The 24,827-nt window shown below is 41.0% G+C and overlaps 1 protein-coding gene across 3 annotated transcripts in view; it reads right to left on the bottom strand.

Moving 5' to 3' along the window:
• Positions 1–24,827, bottom strand: part of NR5A2 (nuclear receptor subfamily 5 group A member 2) — a 134,207-nt gene that overhangs the window by 93,134 nt on the left and 16,246 nt on the right. For all 3 annotated transcript variants that reach the window (XM_032878207.1, XM_032878208.1, XM_032878209.1), the window contains 2 exons: positions 23,300–23,441; positions 20,137–20,783 (listed from right to left, as the gene is read on the bottom strand). In XM_032878207.1, coding sequence (XP_032734098.1) covers positions 20,137–20,783; positions 23,300–23,441 — 789 coding nt within the window. The remainder of the gene's footprint in view (positions 1–20,136; positions 20,784–23,299; positions 23,442–24,827) is intronic.

The following is a 24,827-nucleotide window of genomic DNA, read 5'->3' as shown; positions in this document are numbered from 1 at the left end:
AGAGACAGCATGGAAATGTCCTTTTTAAAAATCAATTAACCCCCTAAATTCATGAGCTTGCTAGAAACATTTCCTACCCTGTGGAATACAAGGCTCACCGAGATGCTCTTCCCCTTTCTATTTCAGGCATCTTCTTTTGTTCATACATGCTAATAATAGTGGCAGAGTTGGGGGGTTATTTATAGCCCAGAAAGCAGCATGACTCTGTGAACACTTTATTCATTTATATTTCCTGTGTTTATTGTTACCTTACCTTTTTGGTAATTTAAAGTGTTCCTCCAAGATTTTATTTAGTAACAAATTACCTGTAAATAGCTTTTCTTTTAATATATTTTCTTTTAATATAATAAAGCCTATATTTAGACTCAATAAAATATTTTACTCCCATTTCCGGATTAACTAAAAACAGATTTCGGGGGGCAGGGTGGAGGGGGGATAAAACATTTTTTCTCCAAGATTTTATATGAAAACTTTGAAAACTTGTTCTTTGACCTTTCAGTGTTTTGATGAGAAGATTTTCACGTATGTCCTAGATCACACATTCTTAAATCACTCCAATTTTGTCCTGCTATTAAGCAAAATTGCTAGTATAGGTAACCCGTCACTGACTTATTAATCAACAGACTGTAATTTTAAAAGGTATCTGATTACTACATAATGTGGTTAGAAAATATAATACTGAAAAAATGCATCCTTCCATTTCCCTCATCCCCAAATTTCTTTCTGGAATACAGGGTCTCTAGAAGTAGTCCCACCTAGGAATCTGCTTTGAAGCCAATGGGTTTTCTGGTATAAGAAGCATCCAAAAGTGGATGGATTAATTTTGCCAGATTTACTTCTGCTACTCCTACTCCTTGATTTTTGATTAGTGAGTGACAGCCTATCCCTCTGTAAGTACTTCTTTATCAAGACAGTTCTAGGTGCGCCTGGGTGGCTCAGATGTTGAGTGTCTGCCTTCGGCTCAGGTCATGATCTTGGGGTCCTGGGATCCAACCCCACATCGGGCTCCCTGCTCAGAGGGAAGCCTGCTTCTCCCGCTGCCCCTCCCCCTGCTTGTGTTCCCTCTCTCGTTATCTCTCTGTCGAATAAATAAATAAAATCTTAAAAAAAAAAAAAAGACAGTTCTAAGAGACTTGGATCAAATCTTTCCCCCATCTAGGACAACAAAAAGAATATTGTCACCCTCAACCAGCATCCTCTATCCACAGACTCTTTGATTATAGAGCACAGACTGTTTTAATCACAAATTCAAACTGAAGAGGGCTTGTGTACCTCTATTTCTAAACTGATCAACTTTTAAGATCTTCAGAAACAAGAAATCTGTTGAACATTATAACTGGCTCTCCCTCAGCGCAGTGAGATGCTGAGTAACACAGGTGGTACAGGCTCTTGTGGTCTCACTGAATTATCAGCTCCGCTTTTCATCACAACCTTAAAAACCTACTAGAATGGAGATAATTAGGGTTTTTTTAAACTGAAATAGTCTATTTAGAAAAACAATCAGCATTTAATTATAGCATTCAATCTCAAAAGCTCTCACTGAATAAAAATATTTTTTTACTCTTCTGCTATAAAACTGATCCAACTAAGAGGGTCAGGGAAAGTGGGGGCAATTATGTAGATGTTTACTCACCAATTGTCAATATGGGATAATTTAACAAGTGGATGTGCCCTACACTCAAATGTAATAGAACAATAGAGTTTGGTCACCACTGTTGGTTTAAGTGCCCTTTCACTGTGTTTTTACCTAATGTTTTGTTTTGGTAAAGTTAAAGCTAAATGAATACTCCTTCCTTCAGAAACCTTTGTAAAACATTACATCTGTGCAGCAAAGTGCTTTCAGGTCTAAGGTAATTATTGGTATGTTAAGATTTTTTTCTCCCTCATCAAGTGAAGGAGGATAGGGCTCAAAGCTGTAGAAACACCAAAACTTCAGAGGCAGTTGAAATAATATTTTGTGGATATGAGTTCCTCTCTCTGAAAGTGATCTGTATGGTATATTTAATTTAGAAATCAAAGAAACTTAATCAAAGTTGTTCTACCTATGAGGTGACTGATCTCTATAAATTCTCACCAGTTAGCCATCTGGGTAAGTAATTCCTAACCAAAGAAAAGGACTCAAAAAGTCCACCGCATAAAAGGGTGTCTATCTAGGAAAGATAGGGTATCTCTCTAGGAAAAGCTGGCAGTTTTGATCTTATCTCAAAAGGTAAGTTTATTTTCACTCTCTTACAAAGTACACCAACATCTTTCGATTATTCCCTACAAATTCTTTGAGAATTCTCCCACTTGCTTGATGGCCAACACACGAAGACGGACTCTCTGCTAACGTCATTTCTGCTCATGTTCATACATAATCAGGTGTGGTGCAGTCTCAGAGCCAAAGCCAGAAACGTAAATCAGCCCTAATTCAGACTGCTTTATACATCCATTTTTAGAACAAACTTTCTATTAAATGTTGTTATGCAGAAACCGTCTATGAAATCTCCCAATTAATCACTTTATTGCAAGGATATTCTTGATTTGTGGACTATTTAGAAATAAAAACCATAAGACGCTCAAAGATCTGTCTTGGGGCATAGAAGTTATCAGACTGCCTTCTTGCTCTCATTGCTTTTCAAACCAGAAGTCCACAAAGGAATCCTGCTGTCCATTCATTTAATTAACATATATTCCTTTGGTTCCAGCTACCACTTATTTATTGCTTTATTGAGGTGTAACTTACACTGAATTATAAAATATTTAAAGCGTATATTGTGGTGAGTTGACATACACATACTGTACAGCAGAAGTACATGTATATGTATATGTTGGCAAATCAGAAGTCTTCTACCTGCAACTGAAGAGCTTAAGCTTCCGAAACCTTCCCAAGTACCGGCACTTTCTAGACTCTCTACGGATCCAAGCAACTGTACACACAAGGTCTGTTTTTATCAATATGTGCAAAAGATATTTATACATTCTCTTTCATCAAGACCTTCCTAAACTGTCAGCTCCAGGATCCACAAAGCTGGGACGTATCTTTGCTCCAAGTGACCACTGACTCGGGTTGGTAAGTGACCTGGTAAGAAGTTTTTGCAACTGCAAAGATATCAACAAAATAATAACCACTTTTTTTCAATGCCTAGAAGTAAAATAAGTAAGGTAGGTGCTATGTATTGGGAAACAAGGACCTTTTGGAATATCAGGAAACAGAAGAATTCTAATAGATAAAACACTCACTACTACGAACAGGATTACTAATTCTGGTATGACATACTCATGCTCATCTATAATTTCACAGACGAGTCCCTGGTTTTGTTTTAGAATCCAACACCGCCCACTGCTCTGCCCAATGAGAAGCACTGGAAAGACTGTAGCTTGGATATTTTGTATTACTACAGAAAGAAAGTTGAAAAAACTTAAAAGAAGAACAAAGATAACTAAAGGATTGGAGCTAACGCTTAGAAAGAATTTTATCCTCATTAAAAAGGAATATGGAAAAAAAAAAAAAAAGGAGTATGGAGGAAAACAAACTGAGCCTTCTGTCCAGACACTGACTCAACCTCTGGGTCAAATTCTTCTACAGAATCCATACTGAAGTATGAAAAATACTTTTAAAGGAAGCATTCTATAACTTTTAAAACAAGTGGTCCAAAGTTCCCCTCTTCCTTCAGGTCAGAGCCCATCTTAAAACAAAAAAATCATGTGGGGCTAACACATGGATGAGACATGAGACACATGGTCTCATCCATTAATTTCCTTGCATGCCATTCAGACTGAATTTGCAAATTTGAATTTCGAGAGCATAGGAATCATTTTTTTTTTTTTTTAAGATTTTATTTATTTGAGAGACAGCAAGAAAGTGAGCCAGCAAGAGCAAGAGCAGGAGGAGGGGCAGAAGAAGAGAGAGAAGCAGACTCTGCGAGGAGCAGGGAGCCCAATGTGGGGCTGGATCCCAGGACCCTGGGACCATGACCTGAGTAGAAGGCAGACGTTTAACTGATGGAACCACCCAGGTGACCCTAGGTTTAACAAGACTCTTCTGTCTTGGGACCCCCTACGTGGATCAGTCGGTTAGGTGTCCGACTCTTGGTTTTGGCTCAGGTGATGATCTCAGGGTTGTTGAGAACGAGCCCTACATCAGGCTCCGCACTAAGCATGGAGCCTGCTTAAGATTCTCTCTCCTTCTGCCCTCCCCTCCCCACCACTCCCACAAGCTCACTCACTCTCTTTAAAACAAAACCAACAGAACAAGACACGTCTGTCTGAATTACTGAAACAAGTTTGGATCTCTTAATGATAGAATATTTTTAGGTTTTCATGAGCCAGCTACTCAGCAAGTAATTAAATAAAAAGTTAAGATGTTAAGATCAAGTGGAGAGTGACCTCCTGCTTCAGCTGTATTGACAGACCCAGAGGGAGTAACATATACCCAGAAGAAAGGGTTTAAGTTGCATACAAACCAATGTCTTGACTTCTGTTAAACTCTGAAATGGACTGCTGGGGATGGCAGAAAATCCCTCCCTTTCAGAAGCGCTTGAATTCTTATATGCATAGGTTAGTTTAGCTGTGTTTTCTGGAATAAGAAGAGGGATCACAATAAACCAGTCATTCCCAAAGAGGACATCAAAGGACCAACTCTGGCACCTGAAACTATGTGTCCAGGGAGCTTTCTGGAAAATCTGCAGTCCTTGCTTCTAGAGATTCTAGTCCCCCTTCTTCATAAATGGATCTCAATGGCTTAAGCCAAAAACCTGTGTCTTCTTGTCTCATCCTTTTCTCTCAAAGCCCTTTCTGGCACATTCTGTCAGCTTTATTTCAATATGTATCCTGAATCTATCCACTTCTCCCTATCTCCACTGTCATGCCCTCATCTAAGCCACCATGATATCTCTCCTCGCTTGTTGGCTCTCCTACTTTCTTTCAACCCGTTTCCTCCCTGTAGCCTGAGCAACACTTTTATAATGAGGATTGATGGAGTCACTCCATTGTTTAAGATCCTCCTCCTGTTCCAAACAGAATAAAACCTAAGCCCTACATGAGCTGGACCATGTGAAATTTTTCTACTCATCAAGACCCACTTTCCTCCCTCAATCACGAATCTCTATGCTCACTGGCTTTCCTCATTATTTCCTGAAAACGTCAAGCTAATTTCTACCTCAGGGCTGTTGCACTTGCTCTTCCTGTATCTGCAGATTTAGCAAGCCTACTTCTATACTGATATCGAGATTTTACCTCGAGTATCTTCATATCACTTCTCTGATATTAACAGCTCCCTCCCTCCCCATATCCTACTTACTCTTTTATGCTATCAGTTTGCATTATTTTTATTGGCTTGTTTATCATCTGCTTCCATGAGAGTGTGAACACTAATAAAAGCAGTGCCCTTGTCGATCTGGCTCACTATAGTATCCCCTGGCCTAGAATAGGACTGGGCACATACTGGGCATTTAATGAACATATGTTGAAGGAAGGAATAATTCATCAGGTTGGACCTAGGGCCTAGAACAAGTAATTTTAAAAGCTCATGTGTGATCACTTTAGGTACATTGGGCTAGACAGCTCCCCTTCAATACAAATATAAATTAGAAGGCTGATTTGATGCCATTAAATCAATGAATACGACATGAACAGCAATAGATCAGTCTGAGGTTAAACTGTCATTTAAAAATCATCAAAAAAAAAGTATGTTATATTGCAGAAATATTAAAATATCATGTTTATTTAAACTAAATACAAAACAAGGACCAAGACCTCAAATACATACATGTCACCAGTAACTGAAATTTACCTAGAGGCAAAAGGAAGGCCCTACTTGAAAGACAAACGAACGTAAGTATGTGAAAGGTACCAACCATATGCCTTCTTTGCAACAACAGTGACAAAATCTAAGCACCTAAAAAGACAATAATGAAATGCAGTACCGGCTAAATGCTGGCAAACAACGGAAAATCTATACCAAAATAGAAATCATGAAATAACACAGTACACATAGGTCCATCAGTCACTACGGTCTATGCTGGGTTTAGGTCCTCCAAAGAGCTTGCACTACATTCTGGGCAAAGCTCACTCCATGTGTCATTACTGGACTAAGGCCATGTTTCTCAAGGGTCCTGTCGTCTGTGAGCATTAACTTGTATTTTTCAGTTCAGAAAGAATCTTAAATATCAATGTGAGCACAGTCAGGATCCTTTGCATGCCCATCACAAGTACTTGCGTAAGATTTCCAGGGTAGGGTTTGCCCCTGTATTTTATTTTATTTTTTATTTTTTTTAAAGATTTTATTTATTTATTTGACAGAGAGAGATCACAAGTAGGCAGAGAGGTAGGAAGGGAAGCAGGCTCCCCGCTGAGCAGAGAGCCCGATGCAGGACTTGATCCCAGGACCCTGAGATCATGACCTGAGCCGAAGGCAGTGGCTTAACCCACTGAGCCACCCAGGCGCCCTGCCCCTGTATTTTAGAGCTGCATTAATGCCAGTGAGTTCTACTTTAATTGAGAAAAGTGCCCTGGAGGGCTTGATGTGTAACACGTGAAGACATCTTTCATTCTTATCTCTAGCAATTCAGCACAGAGATGGACACACAGTTGAGGCTCACTGAATGTCGAATGAATGAGCCAGCGAACAGTGAATGAACGAATGTATAAAAACCGAATCTGGGGGCGCCTGGGTGGCTCAGTGGGTTAAAGCCTTTGCCTTCAGCTCAGGGTCCTGGGATCGAGCCCCGCATCGGGCTCTCTGCTCAGCGGGGAGCCTGCTTCCCTCCTCTCTCTCTCTGCCTGCCTCTCTGCCTACTTGGTGATCTCTGTCCATCAAATAAATAAATAAAAATCTTTAAAAAAAAAAAAAAAAAGAATCTGACCTAATCCTAAATCACAACAAATTATTCATGCCAGAAGTGTTTGAGGGGCAGCTTGAGCGTGTGATTCAACACTAAAGAGAAATGCTACATCCTGGTGAAAATGCATAGTGTGTTTTGGTGCTTTTCAAAAAGCTACCACCTCACTTGCACCCATCCAAATATATGACTGCACTGAAGTTATATTTCCAAGATTCCAACATTTCACTGACAAAACCGTAGAAGTAGTTCTCAATGCTCACATAAGACGCCTTCAAAAACACTCATCACCATGAATCCCAAGGCATGAGTGCAAAATATGAATGCTTTTAAAGCAAGTTATTCCCCACGAAAGTGAACCAGAGCTATTGTTTTCGCTGTAAATATCTGACAAGATTTGAACCCAACGTAAACAACATTATTGTGCCCAAACACACCCCCACCCCAGCCCCGCACTTTAATTTACTTGCCAAACAGATCTAGAATTTTTCCTCCAAAACCGGAGCAAGAATCAATTAAAATATATAATAACGTGTTAACTAGCTAATACAGTAGTTAACATTAAGGGGCATTTCAGGCTTCGGAGTTTTTAGCAGCAGACCTGTTCTTTCATTCACTCTCTAAGATCTATAATTGAAAGAATACCACGAGAGATGCCTTTCATCAGCTCCCGGAGTTACATTTCCCACTTTGATAACTGTACAAGGAAAAGCTAAGGCACTTCAAGCTACCCAATTACATTTGATTAGCTGGTGAAAATAATCTAACAGCTTTTCATCACCCAAAGGAAAACTTTTGAAGAATTCTATTGCCAACACTTCTGCACAAACACTAAGTCTGTATCATTATTTTACAAGGGGAAATGTAGTATTTAGTGTTTTTTTTTTTTTTAATTAGCCAATAAGCAAAGCCTCTTATTCATCGTAACTTTAGATCAAAAAAGCACAACTGTGATGATCGGATGTATTGCGGTAAAGCAGCAGTTGTAGTGATTTCAGAGTAGGTAGGATACAGCGGTCAAAGCAAAGCAATGGGCCTCTGAATGAGCCAACATTTCAGAGAACATGTCTGAAAACAGGATATGCCCTCAAAACTCTGGGATACATACACACAAGATCTTCTAAGGAGAACCACTTGGGTACATGTAATTATTTTCTAGCAAATGAATGTGGGTGTGTCTGTATAAAATCAGTAACGCGAATTAAAAATCATTTAAATCACTATAAGGACTGCCATCTTACCAAAAATATATTATTTAATGTTGCTTCATAGACAAGATGTGTATGTGTTGCCTTTCCGACTGAAGAGTCTGTCTCCCTCTCAGTTTTGAGTGCATTAATTCGGCAGGTATCCTGTGTTTTTACTGCATCTCCCTCCCATAAAAATATGTTTTTAATTTAAATGAAATAATTATACTGCTCTACCAAGTAAAATATTCTGTAAACAGGGTTATTTAGAAATGTGATAGTCAATTCACAGGAGGTGGTCTTACTGTAGACTTTAAAAACCAACACTATGAACCATTGATGAAAGGCCAGTTACGTCCACGCTCCCAAAATGAAAGACAGAGGCTAGTGCCATTAAAGGCACCGGTGTGAGGTTACATTCTGCCTCTGCAATGCCCTTATTGCACAATAAAGGACAGACTTTGGACCTATTGGCCAACTCTTCTGTCATGTAAAGAAAAAGCATTCTTACAGAATTAAAGCTGGATCAAGTCCGGTTGTAAAGTTAATCCTGAATGTTGTGTAAGCCTAGTGACATTTCTAAAAAATTCAAGATCGTGTGGTTTTCCTTTAGTCTTCTGAGAGACACCAACAACAGCAGAGCCCCATCGTCCTGCAGACTTAGATTGCACAGTCCCTGGCTATTCCTTCGGAGCACACCAGATATGAAAAATTCTCAGGCTTGCGGTCATGGCAGGTCAAGAGCATGGCATCTGAAGCTGATTTCCAAGGAGGAAGTTAGAAGTGAGGAAAACACTGGGAACCACCTGTGGGACCGGGTGGAGATTTGGCTAACTAAAACAACCTTGCCAGGCACAGAAACCCTCACTACTACTTGACAACAAGTAGAATTTTCTAGGTGTCTCTGTATGAGAATTATAGGGGATTCGTGCACAGTCCCTGTGCTGAGCCTGCAGCCACGATATTCTCTTCGGATCGAGAAAGCGGACCTGCTACCCCCAGCAGAAGACACTACTGTATGGCAGTCACCTTGTACCGTGGAAGGACCGGACAGAAGTTCCACCCGCTATCCCTGATTACACCCCATTCCTAGAACCCATCTATCCAACCACTTCTCTTGCTTTCTCTATCCATCCTTGGACCTCAGGAATTCGGACTGTCCTCCTTGCTCCACATTTCACTTGAAGGGAAAAGAGAGATACAACCCAGGACAGGGGGTTAGTAACCATGTGGTCTCTGAGCCACGATGCTGTACCACATACAGTAGTTCCCTCTCAACCACGGTTTCGCCCTCCCCAGTGTCGACCACATCACGATGCCTACGCCATTCCCCTCACTTCATCTCATCACCTAGGCCTCTTTTATCTTCTCACATCACAGTAAGAATGGTGGGTACAATACAGTAAGAGATCACAATTAGAGGCCACAGTCACAAAACTTATTATAGTATCTTGTTAGAATTGTTCTTTTACTGTTAGTTGTTGTCAATCTCTTACTGTGCCTAATTTACAAATTGTATTTTATCATAGGTATGTGTAGGCAGGAAAAAATAGTTATGTTTAGGGTTCAGTTCTATCTGGAGTTATAGGCACCCACTGGGAGTCTCGAAACATATCCCCTATGGATGCGGGGGGGCATTACTGTGATGCCTACAGGCACGTTTGAGCAGCCAGAGGCATAAGAAGAGAAGGAAGAAAAGTAAGTTGAGTAAGAGAGAGGTCACCCAATCATGATCCTGGAATTCCTGGGATCAAGTCCCAACTGAAGCTCCCAGCTCACTGGAAAGCCTGCTTCTCCCTCTCTCTCTGACCCTCCCCATTTTGTGCTCTCTCTCTCTCTCGTTCTCTCTCTCTCTCAAATAAATGAGTAAAATCTTTAAAAAGGAAAAGAGGAAGGGAGTCTGGACAGAAAGAAAAGGAGAGGTGGAAGCGGCGGGGAATGGAGAACAAAGCATGGACACAGAAGGTCAGAGAGTCTGCAGAGAGGCCGGCCAGGACCTCCCACACCACCAGCAGCCTGAGCTCAGCCTGGTGCCTGGATGACACAGAAGTGCAGACGGAATTAGGTTTTTGGTGCCAGTCATTCAGGAAAGACCCAGCGGCTGGATTAGCTGAGGCACTGCACGTCGTCGTTCCTGAGTGTGGGTGGTGTTCTTGGGTTAGAGATTAATGTCTTTAAAGTGAAGAATAGCTTAAATGCCCCATTTCTATGCAGCCATTCTGCAAATGGATGTTGAGCCCTCCAAGATTTGTATGATCTACTTCCAAGCCGTGGAAGAATAAGTCAGAGCGAAGTCATTCTTCACTTACCTTGGAAAATAAAAAGACCTATTTTACCTCCTAGGTTCAGAGGGCAAAGTCCTTCAAAAGTGTGTTAAGGGGCGTCACACATGAGTCATGTTTTCAGAGTTTTTTTTACCCATTACCTGACTTTGCCTGACAGTGGATGCCGCATACAGAGAGGGACCCAGCAGGCTCAGGGGCTGGGGGAGCTCCAGCTCCCCAACAATGAGGAACACTAACAGACTTACCATGAGACCCGTGAGCGATCTGTGCACCCTGCTGGGCAAGTGCAGGTGATGCAGTGAGCAGGGACCCTGGGGACCCCCTGAGAGCAGGCACGCAGCTGCTTCTGAGCAGGCAGATGAATGAACCTGCTTCTAGGACGTATGCATTCGGAGCTCCTGCTGGACACGGGAGGGGCGGGGGCGCGGTGGAGAAGGCCTACCCAGGTATTCCCCCATTGGGAGCACCACACTGCTACCTGCCTGTCCACCTCATTCTACACGCCCTCCAGTTACAGTCAGGGGTCACAAATGAAGACTCAGGGGGAGGCCTCTGCAGCCAGTGGCAACCCTGACCCCCTTCTGATACTATGGTATGAAACTGTTCAGTACTTTCATTCCTATGATGTCCTCCTCTTAAAAAAAAAAAAAACTGGGGGGGTAGGGAAGGGGAGGGGAGGGGAGGGAAGGGAAAGAAGGAAGGGAGGAGAGGGGAGGGCCTGGATGGCCTCCTTGGCAGAGCATGAACTTGATCTTGGGGTTGTTGAGTTCAAGCCCCTTGTCAGGAGTAGGGATTACACATACCCTTGGGCCAATTTCAAGTAAATTGCTCCATGCAGTGTGAGGGTAACAGAGGTCCTTTAAGACCTGTTGTAACGTAGTATACAGATACGGGCACAATGAAATCAGCAACAATCAAAAACTTTACAGTTTACCAAAGACTTCCATGAACTTTTTTTTTTTAAGAGAAAGAGAGAGCATGCAAGTGGGGGGCAGAGGGAGAGAGAATCCCAAGCAGACTCAGTGCTGAGCATGAAGCCCAATGGGGGGCTCGGTCCCGCAACCCTGAGATCATCACCTGAGCTGAAATCAAGAGTCAGACATTTAACCGACTGAGCCACCCAGGCGCCCCTACGTTTTCTGTTTCAATGATAGCATTACTATCATGAACTATGCGGCCTGGGGCAGGTCTCTAGGTCTTGGCACCCTCATCTGCATATAGGGGATAATCATGTCTACCTCACAGGGATCAGGTGAGTGTTAAATAAGCGAACACATATAAAGCACTTAACAACTGTCTGACTCTTTGTAAAGCTCAATAAATGTCAACTATTATTATCCTCCATTGTCCACACTCTGTAGTCAAGGAAAATGGAAGTGCTTTCTGTGACCTTGAGTCTTCCTTAAACTCTCACCTGTTAATGTTACCCCAAGATTTGGATGTAAATTACCTCCCTCAGGTTCTTCCCATATCTTTGCCCCCCTCCCTTTTCATCCCTGCTTCTTGGAAAACAAACTGATTCAAGTATCCTCATGAATTTTGCTGGTACTAACAGATTAACTGACTGAAGGGACTGTTTGATTAAAAAAGAAGGCGGCGGGGTGCCTCAGGAGGGCTAAGCTGGTGAAGCATCTGACTCTTGATTTCGGCTTAGGTCACGATCTCTGGGTTGTGAGATCGAGCCCCATACTGGGCTCCAGAATGGGCATGGAACCTGCTTAAGATTCTCTTTCTCGGGGGCGCCTGGGTGGCTCAGTGGGTTAAGCCGCTGCCTTCGGCTCAGGTCACGATCTCAGGGTCCTGGGATCGAGCCCCGCATCGGGCTCTCTGCTCAGCAGGGAGCCTTCTTCCTCCTCTCTCTCTGCCTGCCTCTCTGCCTGCTTGTGATCTCTGTCAACTAAATAAATAAAATCTTTAAAAAAAAAAAAAAAAGATTCTCTTTCTCCCTCTCCCCCCATCTCCTCCCCCCAAAATAAAAGAAAAGAAAAATAAAATGGCGGCAAACTTTTACTAATCAAGTAACTCAGTGTTTCTGTGGGCCACTGCGCCCCCAAGCATGACAAAGATCGGATGGACATACCCTCCATAAAAAACATACTGTGTGATAGCAATATTCCAAGCCTTTACTCAAGCTCTCTCACCTAAGGGAGACCTTTATACTATGCTCACTCCACAGGGCTATCCTGATCAAACCAGAAAATGGCCTGAAAGCCCCCAGTACTACAACAGGCAAATAGTGAGCGCCCAAGGGACTTCTCCCTTCACCATCTGACCTTGAGCACAGCAAGGAAAGCGTCCATTTTCTTCCTATTCTCATTGCTCATATTCAAACACCTGAGATGATGGCCAAGCCAGTTAAACATGGATTTCGTGGGTGTGGTTGGCTATTCTCATGCTCTCTCCCGTAATTCTAGGAGATAACGAATAGATGAGTAGGAACAGGAAGCTTATCGGTGTGTGAACAAGCAAAGCCAGTATGAAGCTATGATCGTCACTACTAACAGTCCTACCAAATATCCCGGCTTCCCACGAAGGCTGTGTTTGCACGGAAGCTACCAGTACCCCACCACACTGCAACCAGGCTTCAGGAAGTTAGAGTCTAAACTGAGTGTGCAGCTTATATAGATGTATACTCACTGAATAAAGAGAAGTTAATACTTTTAAAAAGTAACTACATACTGGGGCACCTGGCTGGTTCAGTCAATAGAGAATGTGACTCTTGATCTCAAGGTCGTAAGTTCGAGCCCCATGTTGAGTGTAGAGCTGACTTCAAAAAAAAAAAAAAAAAAAAAAAAAAGGAACCACAATCTACAAGGACAAAAACAAAGACTGACAGGAGCTAAGCAGGGAGAGGCTTGGAACATGCAGGAGCACAGGAGAATTTGAGCAAGTGATAGATTGTTCTATATTCGACTGTACACTACAGAGTGAGTTTAGAGATAGAAATTATACCTTAATAAAAAGAAGTAGTCCAGAGTTTCAAGGTGCCTGGTGTACTTTCATGACATCCCTGTAAAAAATAGGGAAGGTAGGGGCACCTGGGTTGCTCAGTGGTTTAAGCCTCTGCCTTCGGCTCAGGTCATGGTCTCAGGGTCCTGGGATGGAGCCCCACATCCAGTTCTCTGCTCAGCAGGGAGCCTGCTTCCCCTTCTCCCCGCTCCCCTGCCCCCCACCCCCCCCATTGGCTGCTCTGCCTACTTGTGATCTCTGTCAAATAAACAAATAAAATCTTTAAAAAAAAAAAAAATAGGGACGGTAAACAACGCATGTTTCTGCAGTCAGATGGACACCGTCAGCGACCAACTAAAGAGCCAGCCACAGCAGTCACTGGCACTGACTGAAAAGAGTAGATACACCCACTGGAGCGTGAAACAAGAAGGTGAAGATAATGGGTTCCTTCACTGATAAGAGGCACACACGCAGCCTACACGCTGCACACGTATAAACAAGGCAAGCTGGACTAACAGAAATCTCAACACCATCAACCAGACCAGGTCTGCCTGGAAGAAATCTCGGAAGCAGATGCCTGACACCTGAGGAGACCTGAGAGGCCATCAAGTCAAACTTGCCAATTCTCTCCCAGTTCCTAAGGTCAGACGAAAAGTTCTATACCCACCTCTGGTGGAAGAAAGAAAGGCTGGATTTCTCATTTCCTTGCAAACCTGTGTAGGACCGATTTACTTTATTCTGATACCTTGTGAAGTAACTGAACTGGTAATAAATGTTTTAATTCACCCTCAGAAAAAAACTCTCTCTTCTGGAATGGAAATCACGCTGAAGTTTGTGTCCTGCATACGATCTCCTTCCAGAGTGACCACTCTGCATCCAGGGTACATGACACGGCTGGCTCTAACTCTGGGAAGCCACGGGAGCATGTGGAGGGATGCTGGGACTGGACAGCAGGGGAATGTGGGGAGACACTCTGTAGGTGCTTTCTCTACTGCCCCCCCACGCCCCTCGCCAACACACACACAGAGAAAAGGACTAAGTAAGCTTCCTGAAGACTATAGCTTGAAAATGGGGCAGATCCAACTTAATCTCAGACTAGAAACCTGTATTGGTTACAAGAGGTGAACAAAGGCTTGGGAAAAAGGATCTAGAATGTTCAAAACAAGAAAATAAAATTCTGCTCAGAAAGCTTCTATGAGGGTGCCTGGGTGGCTCAGTGGGTTAAGGCCTCTGCCTTTGGCTCAGGTCATGATCTCAGGGTCCTGGAATCGAGCCCCGCATTGGGCTCTCTGCTCAGCAGGGAGTCTGCTTCCCCCACCCCCTCTGCCTACAGTGATCTCTGTCAAATAAATAAAATCTTTAAAAAAAAAAAAAAAAAGAAAAGAAAAAGAAAAAGGAAAGAAAAGAAAAGAAAGCTTCTATGATGAACCAGAAAAAAAGGAAGGTTTAATCCTACCCCAGCCTCCACGCTTTAGTCGAAACCACGCTTAGAAACTGGCTTCGGCATGGCTGAATTCCTTTGGCACAAACTCCCTGAGTCTCTGAGACCGATTTTCCACAGAAATGCTAGTTATGTGTTTCAGTCAGGATTAATTTAGATTTTTTTTTATTCCTACATGTATCAGAATCATTCATCGAGGGCGAGTTCTTATATATCCATTCCCAGAATCCTCTTAAGACATCTGGTCTCATTAGAAGATCAAATAGATCCTCCAGATTCATTAGTTGTTCAACAAAGTGGGAATTAGTTTCTTACTGCTCTTGTGTTTGTGAGATATTTAAGACCCAGATGAGAGAAAAATAACAAAGAAAACATACAATCTTCTTGACTCACAAAGACAGGTCTTTCAGCAGCAGGAGGAAGTCCTGAATTTGCTCTTAGTTTCAAAAAAACAAGAGGAAAAAAGTCAAAGAGTATCGGCAGTCATACGACAGATTGGGTTTGAAGATTAGAAGGTGTGTCGGATTTAGGACATTACCTCAGAAAACACTTCTAATCCTTTTATAATCAGTGGCTCATCTATCACCTGACTGCAGTCTTGTATTCTCTGTCTTTTCACAAATGTACATAAAACGGAACCCATGCTGAACATGCCGGGCATCAAGTAGAACCCAAGATGTAACTGTATTTAGCCATTTTAACTGCTGAGCACAGCCCATGTGTTGTTGCTGAACCAGATTTTCCCAGCAGAGTCCACTATCTGTGGAGGGTAAGTATGAAAGAAGGTTCTGGACATGCTTTCAAAGCTCAAAAGTGCTAGCTGGTAGATCCACTCTACTGAATGAGATCCCAATGGCCTGGAAGAATTATTGTAGCTTTCTAAAGTGACTCATTCACTCCCCGGGGGTCGTCTGGGCTCAGAGAAAATCTGTCTCACTGATTATTAGTGATTTGGTAATTGGATGGTAGTGATGGACTTCTGATAACCTAGAGATTTGCTTTAGCTTCACTGGCAAAGACCTGTGTTTTCAGAGTCAAAGGTTACACTGCCTATTTGTGTGTGTGTCTTGGGGGTGGGGAGGGGTCTGTACAAAGTACTGCTTTTCTGAACCTGAGTCTGCCAGTCCCAATTCTGACATCTGCTAGCTGTATCATCCTGAGCAAGTCTCAAGTCCACTCCTGCCTCGGTTTCTTCTTCTGTCAAAGCGAGAGGTGGGTCAAATGATCTCCACCATGTCTTTAAACTCTGGAAAATCTGGTTTCTAGGCCTGGAATATCTTTTGATGCACCTGTGCGGTTTTGAAAGGTACTGGTTTCACAGTATCAATTTCATCGTTCTTATGCCAGTATTTTGGATTGGAATTAGAACTGTCCCTTACAGGTGTATAGAAAAACCAACCAGCTCATTTAGGAGTCCCACATCCCTTCTTCCCCAATCCTCTTCCAACTCTGAAATTGCACAGTTTCTATGAGTATACGGTCTTTTTTTTCTTTTGCCGTTTATGAGATATTACATGAACTGTGAGGTTGGGAGTTGTTAATTTCCTCTTCCTCATTACAGTATTTTGAACAGGAATAAGAATATCTTTTTTGCATCTTGTGGCCCTGTAGAAAACCAAAACAACCCACCGAATTCCCTCTGGCCCTTCTGTTCCCTTAAACAGTAAACAAATGAAATCTGTATTCTCTCCTTTTATACATGGTAGAGGATGTAACTTGTCCTGGGATAGTGAGCAAGGGGTCATTTGCAAAACTGCCTTATTATCCTATTACTCTCTAGGAACAAATATGTGAGTTTTCATCTTGGGGTCACAGAGATATAAGCAATCTGCCCCATCATCACTTGATGGGTAATTTATTGTGAACTTAACAAGAAAAAGACAAAGGTTTAAAGGGGGGGGGGATTGATCTTCCCAAAGGACTATTTAAAAATTACAACTTTTGCAGGAAGATAGGGTGAGGACTGGGCTGTAGGCTCCGGGGATGTGCTGGAGGCCATGCCAGAGGCAAGAGGACTTTTCAGGACTTGCACTTAACAATGCCAGGTAGGCAAGACCCAACGGATGGCTTACAGAACCTTCCTGAGAGCAACGTTTCTTGAACTGCAGGTTACGCCCATCAGTGGGTCCTATAATCAATTCAGTGGGTGATGACCAGAAATTTTTAAAAACGTGAAGTAAATCAGATTAAAGCAGAACAGAGTAGAAAATATTAGAGTGCATGGCATGGAGAAAGTCATGTAATGTCCAGTCAAACTCTGGTTTGTTTCGTGTGTGTGAGAGAGAGCAAGCAAGAGGGATATCTGCTTTGGTACACCAAGTTCCAATGTAAAATAAAATTTTTCTGCAGGTCGTAGTTTAAAAACTGGAAAGCCACTGTCCTGGAGAAATAACATGGTGATGCCCATGTCTCAATGTTGGCTTCCAACATCCTGCTCTATTTTGTGACAAATTTATAAACAAAAGGAAAAGGAATTCTTCCAAGTGTCAATAGTCACCTTCTAGCTCTGTATTTAAACTGCCCAAGTTATTCTAAATTCCACTTTTTCTTCTCTGAAAAATGCTTACATTGAATTACTCTCTTCAATGCAAGCCCACACCCCCAATGTTTGTACTTTTCCTTTTCCTTTTTTCAAAGCATCTTCTTATGAAAGACTGATAAATACATTAAACAATAGTATAAATGACTGATAATGCTTTAATATGCCCCATGCCCAAAGGATTTGTGTTTCAGGCAAATATGAAGCCGCACACCCTATAAAAGAATCTTGTAGAATTTAGCGGCAGGGGTAGGAAAAGAGTAATCTGGAGAGGAAGAGTGCTTTCTCAGCACTCTTAAAATCCTACCTGTGGCTGTCTATATTCCCTTCATAATGTTTCCTTTTTTGACAAGTAAATGATATGCATGATTTCTTCCCCTGTGGATTTGTGAAATGCAACTTCAGCTGTCTTTTTTAAATAGGTATTTATGAAACTGTCTTTTTTTTAAGATTTTATTTATTTATTTACACAGAGAGATCACAAGTAGGCAGAGAGGCAGGCAGAGAGAGGGGAAAGCAGGCTCCCTGCCAAGCAGAGAGCCCAATGTGAGGCTCCATCTCAGGACCCTGACATCATAACCTGAGCCGAAGGCAGAGGCTTAACCCACTGAGCCACCCAGGTGCCCCTATGAAACGGTCTTATAAAATCTTTGAGAGGAAGTATTTTTCGTCTCACTCAACTTCGTATTCATCGTACACCCAACTTACTGTCTGGCAAATTTTATATCCTCAATTAGTCGTAGTTAGGACTGTTTATTATAGAATTGCACTACTGTCTATTCTGTAACATATGTGGTAATATTGTTTCCCAATGTCAAACTAGGAAGAAAGCAGAACTACTTGCTTTTATGCTGAGTATCAGATAGTATTATGCAACACCTCCATACACTTGTGATAAACCCACAGTTAATCGTAATTTTAAAAGAACACTAATTTACTGAGTATAAAATATATGCCAGACTCCCTGTCCTAGGTATTTTCCCCACGTAGTCTCATTTCTTCCTTGCAAAACCTCTTCAGTGAAAGTACTGTTATGCCCTCCTTACCACCCCTGCACAGAAACACCACAGGGATAATTTAACCGACGGGGAAACTAAGCCTAGAGATTAATATCCTGCCTACGAAGACAGTTATTAAGTCACAGCAAACAAAGCTCTAACTCCAAGAGAGTCCATCTGCCTGCAAAGGTCAGTCGTGCTTTCCTCATTGTTACATTTCTTAATGTTGCATCTAAAATTGTCATTTTTGGGGTGCCTGGGTGGCTCAGTGGGTTGAACCTCTGCCTTTGGCTCAGGTCATGATCTCAGGGTCCTGGGATTGAGCCCCGCTGGGCTCTCTGCTCGGCGGGGAGCCTGCTTCCCCCCTCTCTCTCTGCCTGCCTCTGCCTACTTGTGATCTCTCTGTGTCGAATAAATAAATAAAGTCTTTAAAAAAATAATCATTTTCATTTTCATTTCAGATACTTTACCAGCCATCTGAAGAACAAAGCTGTGACTTTAAGAACACCAGGAAGTTTCCTTTGTTTTTGTTTTTCATGAAAAACACTTTGATTATCACAGAGTGGTTGTTACATACCCAGAAAATACCTGGCCAGAATGTGCTAACTCAATGCATTCTGCTTCTCCTCTGCACTTAGGATCTATCTCCACTTTCTGGCCTCTTTAAATGGAGAGATAAACGACAAAAGAGTCAAGAGTTGGATACATCAACAGTCCTTACAGCCTGGTGGTGGTGTTCTGTCAACTTCTTTGGATCTGCTCAGGTCATTTTTTTTTTGTTTGTTTCCCTGTAGAAATCGCAGTGCTCAGTAAAGACTGCTATGAAAAGCACTATTTCCCATTCACACACAGCTTTCACATTCCCTGCTCCATCTAAAGAGACAGTTTTCAACAGCCATCCTTTACGGTGAAAGTCTGCTTGGTACTGTCCTTCTCTCAAAGAGTTTTCAACCTCCTCCAAAAGTCCTAGGTGTTCAGAAGCCACAGTCCTTCAGCAGCCATGTCTCCCCCCATGAGAGTAAAAGGAAGAAACTGATTTTGCAACAGACAGACTGGAAAATCAAATTCCAGGATTCACCTTTGCTCTTAAAACAGAGAATGAAACCAATGACTCCCAAAAGTGCTTTGGTAGCTACTTTTGGATTCCGAACTTCGATATCACTCTCCCATATTAATTCAGTCTTAAGTCTCAGGAAATAAAATAATTATGTAGTTAAACAGAGATCCTTACACAAACATGTACCGTGTTTACAATGTACCAATCCATTAAAATCAACGACAGACACTGATTATGAGAACTAAACCCGAGCCAAGTGGACTGGCACTCACCATTTGCCCAATCCCCATCCAATGACAGTAAACATCCTATTGGAATCTGCTCTGAAAACAAAGGCTTTACCAACCTAATGTCAAGGTAAACAGGTAGTAAATACCTGTTTGACACTAGTAGCCAGTGGTATCATTTTCATTCTTTAGGGTCTAAAGACAACTAAACGCTGGCATTTTTTCTTTTAAACTAGCACCATTGTAAGATAAGAGCCTTATTATTTGGTATTTTTAAGAAGTTCACAAGATGCTGGTTCACACTGACTTAAATTTTCTAGCCATAAACCAACTGAGTTAAAGGAAGTAAGTAAAGACATTCTGTTATTCAGAAAAACAAAAACAAAAACAAATGTCCTACACTTTCCATGAAATGCCAACCCCCCACCCAAATTAAGAGCTACACAGAATAAAGCCCCATTACGTTAAGCGACGAAAGTCCTGAAGTCAAGGTCCTAAGATTCTTCTACTCTGTAAATCATACGAAGAAGGAAGGAAAACCTATTTTCAACACCAAGAATATCTATTCATCAGGAACAGAGTTAGGTCTCTCTTGAAAGGAGGATTTTAAGCTGTAATAGCTCATGACATACCTTAAGTTCTCTGAAGAAGATACTACTCCTGGCCCACTCAACGATGGAGAAAAGGGTCTGATCAGCCATTTTGCACATAAGCCCAAACGTGCTCAGCTTTTCGTGCTTGCTTCGGTTAGCTTGTTCTTGTTGCAAATAGGCCATGATTTTGGCCTGGACTTGAGGCTCATCTGGCTCGCACTTCAGAAGTTCCACTATCAGATGTGGGATGCTTGCCGGGGAGCTGGTCTGGTAACTATCCACGTAGGAATAGCCCATGATCGACTCTGGTGAGCTGGTGTAGGGGTCTGGGTACTCGGACTTGATGGCCCGGCTGGGAAAGTGACTGTATGTTTGGTAACCTTGCAGGCTGCCGTGAGGTGGCATTGTCATGCTAATGGGGGATGTTACAAAGGGACTTCGGTCATAGTCTGTAGGAGGCAAGGCAGCGTGGTTCAGAGGTAGGCCTTTAGAGGCAGAATGGATGTTCTGAATTGCAGAAGAGATGGTGAGCTCAGAGGGCATTGCTTGGATCACCTGAGACATGGCTTCTAGCTTAAGTCCATTGGCTCGGATGAGGGCTTTTTTCTGTTGCTTTAGGGCCCTGTCCCTCTTGTACATTGGCCCAAATTTATTCCTTCCCCCACGCATTCGGTCAGCCCTTACCGCTGTGGGGAAATTAAAAAAAAAAAAAAAAAATGGAGTAAGGGTATAAATAAGATGCAAATTATTAGCATTCTCTGTATCTCCAGGTATCTAGTGTTAGGTGTGTGGCTGTTTTCATTACAACAGCCCACAAAGATTTCCACCCCCTCCACCACCAAAAAAAGCCATTTTTAAATTCTTTCCTCTTTAAATGTTTGTCATCAAAAAAATATTTTGGATGCATAGGGACACAGTAATCCTTTGATAGACGGTGAGGGTTTCATCATTTTTGCTACCTACAGGGCATACTATAGATTGCTAAGAAAGGGATCACTTTCTATTACACCAGTTATGTCGGAATTCTCTTTGCAGAAACCCAGACTGCTAAGGGGAAAAAATTAAAAAAAAATCAACCCGTTTCTCGATTAAATTGTTTTGAGTATCTTCCCTTACAGTGTCTTCCTCCCTCAAAGTCGTTTTGACTAATTTGCTGCAAAGGACAGGGTACATACTCTTCCTGAAAATTATTTTCACCTGGACTTGATGAACACACATCAGATAACCACTCATTATTGTTTTTAATTTAAGCAGAACTGGACATAATTAAGCGAATTCATTTCAGAAGCTGTCAAGACAGTCTACCATCACAGTGCTATGTGGAGTCTGGGACCATGTGGAATAAGTGAGTTAGCAGTTGTCTCCAAGCCCATAGTGGCCAATGGCCATTAGACAGAAACCAGCGACCCCTGACAGCTTCTGATATGTTGAAATTGCCGGAGGTTAAGTTTTTGAACTTTTTATCTTAGGATTAGTATAGGATTAAACATTCATTGTGAATGCTGGGTATCTAGAATATTGCACAAATTTTCTATCTGGATGATAATTTATTGAATATTCCACTCTCTCATATCACTGCTAAAGAAGTATGGTTAATGCCCCACAAGTGACTTACAGTTAGTAATACTTTTTAAGGTAAAGAAATGCAACCTTCTCCTTTCATTAAAAAAAGAAGAAATAAAATGACATCATATGAAACCACAACATTTACTTGTGTGTGTTGTTTTTTTTTAAGCAGGCTCCATGACCAATGTGAGGCTGGAACTCCTGACCCCCAACATCAAGAGTCGTGTGCTCTACCAACTGAGCCACCCAAGCATCCCACAACATTTACTCTCTGACATTTTATCTTTTGAGTCTCATACTACAGTATGCATCTCCCACAATATTTTGCTGTTTGAAAAATAATAAAGTGATTGATAATAAAGAAATTAGTAAGCATTTCTTTCTTGATCTCTTTCTCAATCTCTTCTTAACAACAATACAGAGGGACGCTTGGGTGGCTCAGTCAGTTAAGCATCTGGCTTCACCTACGTCATAACCCAGGGTCCTGGGATTGAACTCCAGGTGGGCTTTCTGCTCAGCAAGGAATCTGCTTCTCCCTCCCCCAACCCATGCTTGCTCTCTCTGTAATAAATAAAATCTTAAAAAATAAATAAAATAAAAACAATACAGAGTTAACAGTTCTAATGATAACCAAAGTGGCTACTTCCATTGGAAAAAACCTATTAGCAACTCAGCAGATTTATTTGAAATCTTTGGAGCATTTTTATCAAGTATGAGGGCCCCATAACAAGAAAGTTTTACACACAACTAGCCTGTGCCTCGTTTATCAATTAAAATGCACTCCTGTATCTGTCACGTAAGTGACACATAACCCTTATTACTACTTTAATTTCACTAGCGTTAATCTGTGGAGGTTAAGAAACAGAAACTCCATGAACTACAGACTATCTCCAGCGGCTACATATTAACTTTCTTCCCTGCCAATCTGGACATTGTTTTAAGTAGCAGCTCCACTCTCACAACATAAACTCTAACCTGGTTTCTGGGGAACCACTATCTTATTCCTGTCAAGCCAATGCTACTGATTTAATAGTTCATTATTTTTCACATTTCCTACTTTTCAACTTCATTTCATAGCCTTCGTCATTATCTTAAAAAAAAAAAAAAAGAAAAAAGAAATGTGCTTTCCCACACTATCAAAATGATACTCTCTATACGAGTAACTCCATTGCACAATTAAAACTTTAACTCTTGCTCAGGAGTCACAAAATTAATCATAACAATTTTGACAAGTAAATAACTTAAAAGATTAAAATCAGACTTTTACTAGAGCATCCTGATTTGAAAACTTAAAAGTATTTTTTTTTTAATTTTTGCAAATTTTTAAACCTTGCTCTCAGTTGAATCATTGTAGTCTTGTGTTCATATAACCTGGCCTTTTTAGCATCACATCCATCTGCTCCCCAAACTTTAAAAAAAGGTAGGAGGAGGGAAACTCTGATTATTTAATTTTTTTTCCTCATGTTTAAATGATACTCAGGCTTCTCTGCTGACAAAACATAAAAAAGATCTTATATTACTGTCCACGGTGTTACATCTAGAAAAATAATGTTACCATGTTTTAAGTACAGTGTTATTTTAAAATCCTATGTCCTTGGAGAGTTTTAACAGGCAGTAGTCTTTAGAAGAAACTTACCTTCTAGCTTCATTCCAACACTTAGACATTTTTGAAATCGACAGTAAGGACAACGCTTTCTTTGTGTTTTATCAATTTGGCAGTTCTGGTTTTCTATACATGTGTACCTTTTATTATTTTGGACTGTTCGCTTAAAAAATCCCTACAAGACAGAGAAAATAGTGAGGCATATTAAAAAATCTAACACCCGTCTCTTCCATTGTTTCATTTTAAGGAAATCACCAATAAATCTTTTCGTTGAACCAATGAGCCCTTCCGTGGTTCTGTGGTTTGTTTCACATTTTAACAAGATCAACCCTCCAAAACAGCACCCGGCCAAAGTGGAGATTTTTCTAGCATTTGAGTTATATTCCTAGAATTATATCTAATCTCAGGGAGATTTGGATACACATCATTTCATCTCAACAGTCAGAGAAAAACACATTCTATATTGACCAGTATTAAAAAATAATAATAATAAAATAAAGAAAAAGAAAAAGCAGCTCTGTTTTCTTATTAACCCCATATTCCAAATAAGGTACTCATGGAGATCTGCACGGTTTGTAAGCAGTCTGATAAAATTTTAGTGGCAAACTATGGTAAAGTAACAGTGGAAAAACTGAATAGCAAAACACCCCACATTTTCTACAAACGTCAGCACTAGACAGTTAAGAGCAAAAGGATTTAAAGAGTAAAATGGGGAAGTGTTCGTAATTCCATTGGAATACATTCAAGTTGGGGAACTCAGTGTAAAAAAAGGTGAAACTAATGGAAAAGAAAAGCATGTGTAGCAGAGAGCTGAACTTCAGCACAGTGTGCTTCTTATACTGCACCCAAAAGAATTCATCAAAAACAAATTTTGTAGCTTCAAAATACAGTACCAGCTTTACCAAGATGGTATATTATGTTTATTCTACTAGCCACAAAGTGAAACAATCTTACTTTGTTATAGAGAATGAAAGGGCTTTTCTGGCAGTGGTTTAAGTATCTGTAACTAAGCTTTCTACTCTAAAAAATGTTGAAAAATAGTAAGTATCAAGTTGACGGGGAATATATTTAAAAAGTCTGAGATAAATTCTTGATGTATGGTTGAGATTATTAGGAACAATAGAGTACATTTTACATATTAAAATTTCTTCCATTTAAATAGGTCATGTAATTTATTTACGAAAGCCACACTTACTATAAACTGAGATGTGGTTTCTGATTCTTTATGATATAAATTTCAAAAAATCTTAAAAATTGTTTTTGGAATAAATCAGGATAAAATCACGCAGTTGAGAATTTAGACTTTTATCTGTGGATAAAAAATGCTTAGACTTGCAGCACAGAATACTCTGAAGTTAAAATGTATTTGGGAAATACTTTGTCATGTTCTCTCTCAAGAACAACAATGCTTTAAATATAAGTCAAGCAAAATCAATATTTAGGACTGTTAGAAATAGAAGCCTTTCTACAGATACATCACTTTACTACAATAAAATATTTTAAAGCCATGAGACTGGCAAAGTTTTCTAAACAGCATAAATTTTTTTGCCTTTGGAATTAA

Source organism: Lontra canadensis, unplaced genomic scaffold (assembly GCF_010015895.1).
Source record: "Lontra canadensis isolate GAN:19392208 unplaced genomic scaffold, GSC_riverotter_1.0 scaffold63, whole genome shotgun sequence".
In the NCBI taxonomy this organism is placed as follows: domain Eukaryota; kingdom Metazoa; phylum Chordata; class Mammalia; order Carnivora; family Mustelidae; genus Lontra; species Lontra canadensis.
This window is presented reverse-complemented; position numbering and strand designations above follow the sequence as displayed.